Source organism: Leuresthes tenuis, unplaced genomic scaffold, assembly GCF_036924035.1.
Source record: "Leuresthes tenuis unplaced genomic scaffold, fLeuTen1.0.hap1 SCAF_24, whole genome shotgun sequence".
Classification (NCBI taxonomy): domain Eukaryota; kingdom Metazoa; phylum Chordata; class Actinopteri; order Atheriniformes; family Atherinopsidae; genus Leuresthes; species Leuresthes tenuis.
In genome coordinates, this window is record NW_027325378.1 from 10,591,091 (window position 1) to 10,600,126 (window position 9,036).

Here is a 9,036-nt window from a genome sequence, read left to right on the forward strand (position 1 = left end):
GTTTAATAAAAATGAAACTTGTTTATTAGGAATTCTTTAATGTGAACTACAAAAACAGAAAATGACAGCATGAATGTAAGACTTGTCACACTCTTTACAGGTGTGGTCTACCACATGGATGAATTCCACAGGGAGGTGATGGGGAATTAGGACACACAAGCACATTATTGTTTTCGGGTTTTTTTTTTTTTTCTTTGTTTTTTCTTCCTTTTTTACAATATACAACAGCAGTGGCCCCATCTATGTGATACAGCAGATGGAAACCCATGCAACGCCCTCCACTCTTCGTTGTCCTTACATCAACGTTTGGGCATAGACCTTCAGCTGCCAAATCAGTCAATCCTTTCCACAGAAGAGAAGAATGGTCGGGGCTGGTTTGAAAATTGGTGGTGAAGACGTCAGTGTTTGCTCTTCTTTGACTTTTTGTGAGACCGATGTGGAGATCTTGATCTGGAGCGGGACTTCTTAGTTGATTTCTTGGGTGTTTTGGAGCGTGACCTCCTTGATCGTTTAGGTGTGCGAGGTGATGACGGAGATCTAACAGGATGAATACGATATCACATTTCAGCTTTGCCTTTTAAATCAAGGGATTTCAGCTCAAACCATATCTACAGACTGCCTTACCTCTTGGATGATTTTTTGTTGCTGGACCGAGGAGAGTCTTTATGGGAGGAGCGGGAAGATGTGTCTTTAGAGAAAGATCGTTCAGAGCGTTCCGATCGCTCTGATCTTTCGGAGCGCTCTGAACGTGGCGAGGACGACCGGCCTCGTCTGCTGGCGCTCCGTGTTGGACTGGGAGACCCACTGTGATGTCGCTTCCTGTCGACCAGAAGGAACAAACAGTTAACAGATCACACAAATCCTATTGTTTTTTTTTTTGTCTTGTCCATTTAAAAATCCAAACTGCGTCTTTATATTTGAAAAACCTGACACCACACTGCTGCCAGATGGCTCTCACCTGTCCTTCCTGGTAGGTGTGTCGTCCTTCTCCTTCTCCTTTTTCAGCTCTTTCAACCGCGTCTCGGCTTTTTCCTTCTCCTTTTTCTCCTTCTCTTTCTCCCGTTCAAGTTTTTCCTTTTCTTTTTCCTAGGGAAAAGTAACCCAAGAAGTTAACCTACTTTCGAGTCCTGCACAAGATGTAATCGGTGGTAAAATCTGCATCATTCACTACCTTTTGTAGTAGTTTGTCCCTGTAATGCTCCACCTGCTCCTGAATGCTCTGGCCAGGCTTTTTGGGCCTTTTCCCAGATTCTAATTCATCCTGGAACTTCATGACTTTAACCTAAATGAAAATGAACAATGATGAATAAAGAAGAACCAGTGAATCAGTGAAAAATCCATTAAAAAAAACGCATCACTGTTTTGTTGCTAGGTGCTCTACATGATTGCAAAGTACCTCAATCTCTCTGAGCTTGGAGCGTTTTTCCTCGTTCATTTCAGAAATCTTGGCCTTATTATCAGAGTCATCTCTGATAGGGTTGGAGTAGCTCTGATTATCCTCTGAGCGAGGGCTCCTGTCATCATCTTCACTGTCTTCAACCCTTCAGAGGTAGATTAAGTTAAAAATAAATAAATAAATAAATAAATAAAGCACGCCCAAAGGAATTGGCAGATCTCAACAGAAGGGGGAACAAAAATACTCACTTTTTTGTTTCTTCTGGCTGTTCAAATATCTCCCATTTTGAGGTTGTCACAGCTGAGGAGTAAAAGGAGACCGAGTAAGAATCATCCGGCCAGGTTAAAAAAAAAAAAAAAAACTACTTCCATGCAACGTAAACTTAAGTCAAAAATAAAACGCAGTTTGAAAACACTGCAACTGCATATCAAGTCATCCTACCTTGAGCCTCCAACTCTGCCTCGTCCACCGCTTCCCATTTCGAGGGCGCCACTTTGAATGTTGCCTCCTTGGACTGATCGACTGTAAACACCAAGAAAGGAAGCATTTGAGTGGTTCATTGTAGAATATCTGGAGCATGATCAGTACACACCAAACTTCCTATGTCTGCATTACTCACAAGGTATTCCATCTATGTCTTCTTCCATGGCTTTGATAGGAATGCCATCGAGGTCGTCCAGGGGGGCTCCGTCGATCGGTGCCCCATCAATGGGCCCTGCGTCAATGGGCACTCCATCCACATCCTCCAGTAGAGAACCATCTACGTACTCCCCTATTGGAGCCCCATCAATGTCCTCGACTGGCTCAGGCTGACACAAAAACAGTAGAGAGAAACTTAAGCAAAGAAGCATGTAGATGATGTGAGCAATGTTGATGAATTCTGAAGGTGTTACAGAAGGAAATGGTCATTACATCGTTTACCTCCACAACGAGACATGGAGGCTCTTTTTCTGCAGTGATGTTAACCAGACCCAGGAAGATGTTCTGCAGCTTGATGAGGAAGGGGTCTGGGTACACCGCCCAGTCCTCCCATGCCCGGAAACACGACATCACCCGTTGCTATGGCAGAGAAGAATAGAGGCATAACAGAGTGACCAGGGCTGTTCGCTAGGTAGCTTCTCCTGCTTGTTAAGTTTACGGAGCGAGGATTAGTACCTTAAAGTTCTCACTCTGAAGATGGCCTTGTATTGTCTTGTATGTGGCATTAAGGTCTGAGAAAATCTGGCAGAGCTTCGTCTCAAAACTATTGAGAACGGGCGCAGAGGAATTCATTTAAAAACAAAAATAAAGCAATAACTGGGTTCAAGTAAAGAGAGAAAACAACTTACTATTTTCTGTAGTATGATGCATTGGACACTTTAGCAGAAGAGTTGTACAGTACATCAGAAACCAGATATAACCGTGCTATCTGAAACGTGAAAGAAGCACTATGAGTAACTGTTTCTTGAAGAACGTTTCTCTGGTAAACTGTATGAATAGTTTTGGCCCTGCCTTCTTTGGTAGAGGTGTCTTTAGAATGGAGAGTGACTCTGCGATGCACTCCACAATCTCTTCAGCAGCTTCAGCGTGGGTCAAACAAAACAACATGGCCTCTGCGATGTCCCCCCTCCTGGGAGTCAAACCACGAAGCATCTCTTCCAGTTTGTCCCGCTCACTGCGGTCATGGAAGACAGTTACAGCATTTATTTAACCGTACAATCTGATGACTTAGGATCACACAGTAGTTCATAAAAACATCCAAAAGGCCATGATCTTACTCTTCTTTCAAGCAGCCTTTTTTGCTGCCCTCCTCCTCTTCCTCCTCTTCTTCCCCATCATCATAAGGACCATGGAGGTATGGATTAAGAGGGGGCGGGCGCCACAAGGAGCCATTTTTAAACATCCTGAAGTCCTCTGTTCGCCATTTGGCTGGTGATTCACCCTAATAAAGAAGTCGTTTATGTTAAATGTCATGAAATACCTGAGAATGTGATGGCAAAACGATCTTCTGTTCAATACTGAAGACTGACCTGTAGTATAGTGTAGAGCTTCCACCGATAATATACATGTGCTGGGCTCTGGTTCTCAAATAAAAATCTGAAAGAAAAGGAAAGCAATCCCCCTCCATTAGAAACTATAAACAACCTTTGACTACCACGATGAGAACGCTTAAAGCAGGTCCACGGTGCAGCTGAACTGACCTGTACATGGGATTGTTGATTTCTCGGTTCATGATCATGGCTTCAAACATTGGGCCTTCACGCACCACAAACTCGATCATGCGGTGGATGAGAGAGAGCAAATTCCTACAAGAAAAACACAGTTAAGGCAAACGGTTTCAGACTGGACTGACTCTTGAGCACTACTTCCAGCCTATTCATTAAAGCTTAATTTATGCTCGGTGGTTTGACACCCACAACAGTTGCCTTGGTGATAAAAAAAAAAGCAGATCAGGCACGTTTCAAAAAGACGTTGCAGGATTTAACTTAAAGTATCCTGGTGAGTATGCAACCTGAATAACTTATCCAAATATATTATACAACGATAAAAGTTTATTACTGATTTAGAATCAACACAGATTGAATGAAGGATGCCATGAGACATATTATAGACAACTGCCAACAAGTGTCATGTGACCAAGAATAAATTAAGCATAATGGTGTATCTACACCTCTGGGCCTATGTATAACATCAATGAATAAATGCCAAAAATCAAAACATAAGAACATCTGGTGACAACAACACATTTAGATCAATTGAATACTAATAAAACTTTTTTTTTTTGTGCAAATTATTACAAACTTCATCACTGAGTTCATGCCTGTGTTCTTTAAAGCTACAGCGCAACAGCTTTTAATTGCACATTGCACTTCTTAGATCCTTTCAATGAAATCTTCCTAAGTAGAAATTTCACAGGAATGGGGAACAAGTGAATTAGGACTACATTTAAAAAAAGAAGAGGTGGGCAGCATTGATGAGACACTGTATGGACAGAAAGATTTGCCAGTACAATGCCTTTCAATTCCCACCAAATGTGACCAATTTGATGTTAACGCTAAAGGATTTTATTTTATTCAAATAGATCATCTACTGGTGGACTTGGGACTGACTGAATATGGTGCAAATAGAATCTCTTAAGTCCTTCTTTAACAATTTTAAAGAAAATTCGTGGTGCAGGCTGCATACAAGTAGCCTAAAGTGGCCAACAAGACAAAGGATGTCTTCCATTTGACAACACAGATCACATTTACTTGTATTGGAGCCGATCGTACCAATGACGGGGTAAAATTCTGTATACTTTCCCAATCCATCCCATGATGCTTTTCAGGTCCCTCGCGGCTGCAGACAGTTCAACTTGTGCTGCTCACCAAGGCCAATGTCAAAGGTCATATATAGACTAATGCTGGCAGGTTTGGATTTTGTTGGCAGGGGCCAGATTTACTGAGCCCCCGTGGAATGACAGAGGCCAAAGGGGGAGACGGTCTGAGTGAGCAATGGCCAGAGAGCAGGATTTCACAACTACAGATCTATACTCAGCAAACCATGTATGTAGCCGAATACCATCTCACTGAAGTAGGTTTATGTATGGAGTGGAACTGTGAAAGTGATGACTTTTACCTCTAAAGTGCAAATTAAATAAACTCTATGATGATGTTTCGCTACATATTTAAGGACAGAATGAATGAAGTTGGGATGTGGAAGAGCAAGGCTGTAAACTTCTCTGTCAGTACTTCTCTATGTACTAGTATGAGAACAGTGTACAACTGCCTCAACCATTGCTCATCCACACTGACCAGCCCCCTGTAGCATGCAGTGATCAACTGATCAGACTTTTAGCTTCATTACGGGATGTTTTTTTTTTCTCTAAGTTTGTACACCAATTTGAAAAAAAGAAAAACATGTACCTTTCTGTTGGGATAACCACTTTGACTATGGCTTGCGACAGAGTCTGTATATGAAGTCACATCAGATAATAAACATAGAATGTGAGTATTGTTAAAAAGGCAACAGGTGAAAAATATAAAAAATGCATTTCAAAGTGCATAAAGACAACAATTTTCCTTTACTGCTGTCAGCCTTACTAAAGGCCAAAAACCCTCCGATATTCATTAACACCTCACTACAACACGGGCTATCATTTCATCAAATCCACACTTTCATATATAGTGCAGCTAGAATAATTCATACTACAAGAAAAAAAAGAAAAGAAAAAAAAACAATCACTTTACAGAAATGCGTTAAACCTGCTTTGACTGCTCACTACAAAAGCTAACATCTTACCAGCACAAGTAACAAAACACTGCCTTATCGCATCAGAAAATCTTTGGCTGACATTATTGAATTACCTTCTCAAACTCCTCCTTGTTTTTGGGTGGAGGAAGCAGGGGAGCACTGGGGTTTTTTAGCCTCTCCCGGGGCTGTGCGTTGAAGGGCAGGCCAGAGGGAGGAGGTGGGAGTGTATGCTCCATCATGGAAGGAGGGATGTAGATGGGATGGGGTGGAATGGGCACACCTTTGCCCCATCCTAATTTCATCTCAAAGTTCATGATCATCTTTCCTATAGTTTAAGAAAAGACATACAGGAGATACAGTTACACAAGGGCTGGAATAACTATTAATATAATGTTTAATTAAAAAAGAAAATATCAATAGGTACCATTTAGGTTCTTGAGTGCTCGCTCAGCATCCCTCCTGTTCATGAAAGCCACAAAGCCACAGTTCCGCTCCCGAGCTCTCTCCTCATCTGTCCTTGGCCACATGATTTTCACACTGGCCAGTGGGCCGTAGCGGCCAAACTCTTGACACAACATCTCCTCATTCATCTGCAAAACAACAACGATGCAAGTGGGTAAGATATTTGCACAGCAAAAGAACCATCCAGGGTGCTCGCAGCATAATTATGGCACTTGTGTCACGTCAGAGCCAAACTAGCTCCGCCTGCACTTTAGCATATTTCCTTCTTAAAAGTTACCTGTGGATTGATATTTCCAAGATACAAGTTAGTGGTGGATGGGTCTCCGACGTCATGGGAACCCGGTGCGGAGTCGTCCAAAACTGCAGACACAGAAGGGAAAAGAATTTCCTGCGGCTGTCCGACAGTGCAACCGATTTTCTTAGCAAGCTGAAGATATTCACGGGCACTATATTAAGTCAAAATTACCACTGGACGGACGGTTTCTTCTTGAAGAACCATCCGCTAAAAGAAGCAGAAAAGCAGTATAAATTTTGTTTCAGGATAAAAGAGGACACAGGGGTGGGGAGTGGAGTAAGGTGTGCTGGGCAGGGCCAGTTCAGGCCAAGTAAGTGCGCGTTAAGATAATAAAGCAACTTTAATGCACTCACATGAGCGTCTTCCCTCCATGCCAGGGAGAGGTTCGAATCGACTAACACGTCCTTTCATTTTGTGCCTTTCATCCCTTTCCTCCTGGATTCTATAAGAAATTACACAAAGTACAATTGAGTACAAACAATGTTTACAGTACATCTTCTGTCCTTTCAGAGCAAGATCTATCAAAGCGCTGATACATACTGCTTAAGTTCTTCTTTAAAGAGCTCCAAGTTACTCTTCTTCTTCTCCTTTTCGGTGGCTTTCTTCAATGTCTGAGACACAGATGGGGGGGAAACGCGTATAAAGGAAAAACAAAGCATACCACAGCTGCGACGAAAGATGCAATTTGCTGACAATGACCGTACTTACATTTTTTTTGTCTAATGCTAAAAATTGAGGCGGGGTCTCCAAAGGCAGGATGCTTTTAGTCTGGGTCTCGAAGCGAGACTTGGGCTTGTATAACTTTCCTTTTTTTTCATCAGAAGCTGCTTCCTCTACAAAGAGAGAGAAAAAACAAAAACAAAGCATACAATCTTTAGTGGGAATTCCTTCTGCCTTGCCACATCTTACAAGTGTTACTCAAATGATGACAAATACATCAAAAACAAAGCAACCAGCCGATGTAAAGCACTACTATGAAATTGTTGGCTTTTTCATTTACAGTGCTATAATATTGATGGGCCCTATAAATGTACAGATAATTAGCCATGACAACGCGAAGTCACTTAAGAGAAAACAGATGTACCTTTCGTTGCATTTGCGATCCCGCCGCGCACAAACGCCTTGACTTTGCCATCTCCTCCTCCTTCAAAAGCAGCAAGAAACTCCTCATAAATCTCTGCTGCAGCCCGCTCATCTTCCTGAAGAAAAATGCAAACAATAAAAGTATACTCCAGTGATGCACGTCACAGAGAGCACAGTTAATATACACAGTATGAGTGAAATGGAAGTTCATGCTTGCCTTTTTCTTTATTTCATCTTGTTCCTTCTTGCTTAAGGTCCTTTTTGCCACTGCCATTTTGCCAATGCTGAAAGACTTCAGTTTGCTCTCAAGCAGCGCCTGTCGACGTAAACAAAGAATGGCTGGCTTTCAACAAGTATTTTCAAAACCATCCACCATAACGCTTAGTGTTTGCTTTAACACAGATTAATGCAAATGTAACCAACTACATCCATCATCCTCAGCGTCTGCTTCCCATGTATATAAAACGTGACGGTTGTCATGTTGACAGATCGCAGTGGCTTTGTCCACAACTGTGACTTTCGCTACGTTATAAGGTACTTTAAGTGCACTATAAGTTTGCTATCAGTAATCATTGTTTGACATTCTGTCAGCTGAATTTGCAGCGTATCTGCTGTTCAGCTAAAGCTAGACGACTGAACTAAATTGACCAAAGGCCTAAGAGGTCGGTGTGAACTGACGCGCCACTGACTGAAAACATCATGCCGAGCAGCTAATGGCTGTTACAGAGGCTAACGTTGACAGAACGTTAGGCCACAAATTCCCTGTTATGCAAGTTACCATTTCCAATCTCCAAAATATATACACCAAACTCTGACCTGAATATTAGTTTTATGCGTATGAAGTACTTAGCTAACTATATCATTTTTTGAGTCACCTTCTTAGGGTAGTCTTGCTTGCCGTAGCTAATTCGTTAGCTTAGCTTAGTTTAGCCCAGCCGTACTAAACTGGCTAGTGTGGTTCGCTTTAGCGCGGGTGCACTTTGCTAACATCGTTGCGCACACTTGTAATTCTGGCTTATAGCGGGCTGCAAGTAAGCAAATAGTCGAGATTTTTTAGGCATATTATAATTTACGTCGTTTTCACTATATATTGCACAACTTAGCACGTGCGAAAATAAACAGTAAATTTCACCTTAGCGCTAGCTTTTTGAGAGCCAGGCGTTCGGTCCGCCATCTTTTGTGGAACTAAAATAAAATCGATCATCGATTGGATGATAGTGCCTAACTTGAATCTCTAGGCAAAGCAGTCAATTACCGAGTCGGGATGGATCGACATCTTCTTCGTCTTGTCAGCTTAAAAATAAGTTGCGTGCGTGTGTTTTGGCATGAATAGAAAACTATTAAAGAGCGTAATCATTTTGTCGAGACTAAATTAAAATGTATTCTAAGTTCTGTTGAAGCAGTTGAAAGCTAACACTTGTAATACTATTCTGTGTACATATGATCTTTCAGTTTTCAGCAGCTCTTGTCTGTAAAAGCCCTTTATTGTGTGGTGTGGGAAATTAAGGCATATAAGGTAAATACTGTATTACAAAACAGTCATGGAAACTCGTGATATGCACACATTAACTCAACAGAATAATTCTGT

At 41.7% G+C, this 9,036-nt stretch overlaps 1 protein-coding gene across 3 annotated transcripts; it reads right to left on the bottom strand.

Annotated features, from left to right (window-relative positions):
- Position 1: 1 nt before the first annotated feature.
- Positions 2-8,652, bottom strand: u2surp (U2 snRNP-associated SURP domain containing). 3 transcript variants are annotated; one of them, XM_072378169.1, is made up of 26 exons: positions 8,581-8,652; positions 7,666-7,764; positions 7,450-7,564; positions 7,074-7,198; positions 6,906-6,976; positions 6,719-6,807; positions 6,537-6,572; positions 6,348-6,430; positions 6,033-6,198; positions 5,722-5,933; positions 5,281-5,324; positions 3,577-3,681; positions 3,406-3,472; positions 3,154-3,317; positions 2,888-3,050; positions 2,725-2,804; positions 2,552-2,639; positions 2,318-2,455; positions 2,016-2,205; positions 1,838-1,918; positions 1,645-1,696; positions 1,397-1,541; positions 1,172-1,282; positions 959-1,086; positions 625-819; positions 2-537 (listed from the first exon to the last, which is right to left on the bottom strand). In XM_072378169.1, exons 1-26 carry the CDS (start codon positions 8,650-8,652, stop codon positions 399-401), a joined length of 2,958 nt encoding a protein of 985 aa, XP_072234270.1. In that variant the 3' UTR covers positions 2-398. The 3 variants fall into 3 exon arrangements, with proteins under 3 accessions (XP_072234270.1, XP_072234271.1, XP_072234272.1); XM_072378170.1 differs by having other exon boundaries at positions 2,309-2,455; positions 8,581-8,644; XM_072378171.1 differs by lacking the exons at positions 5,281-5,324; positions 6,033-6,198; positions 6,348-6,430; ... (5 more) ...; positions 7,666-7,764; positions 8,581-8,652 and having other exon boundaries at positions 2,309-2,455; positions 5,722-5,795.
- Positions 8,653-9,036: the final 384 nt, after the last annotated feature.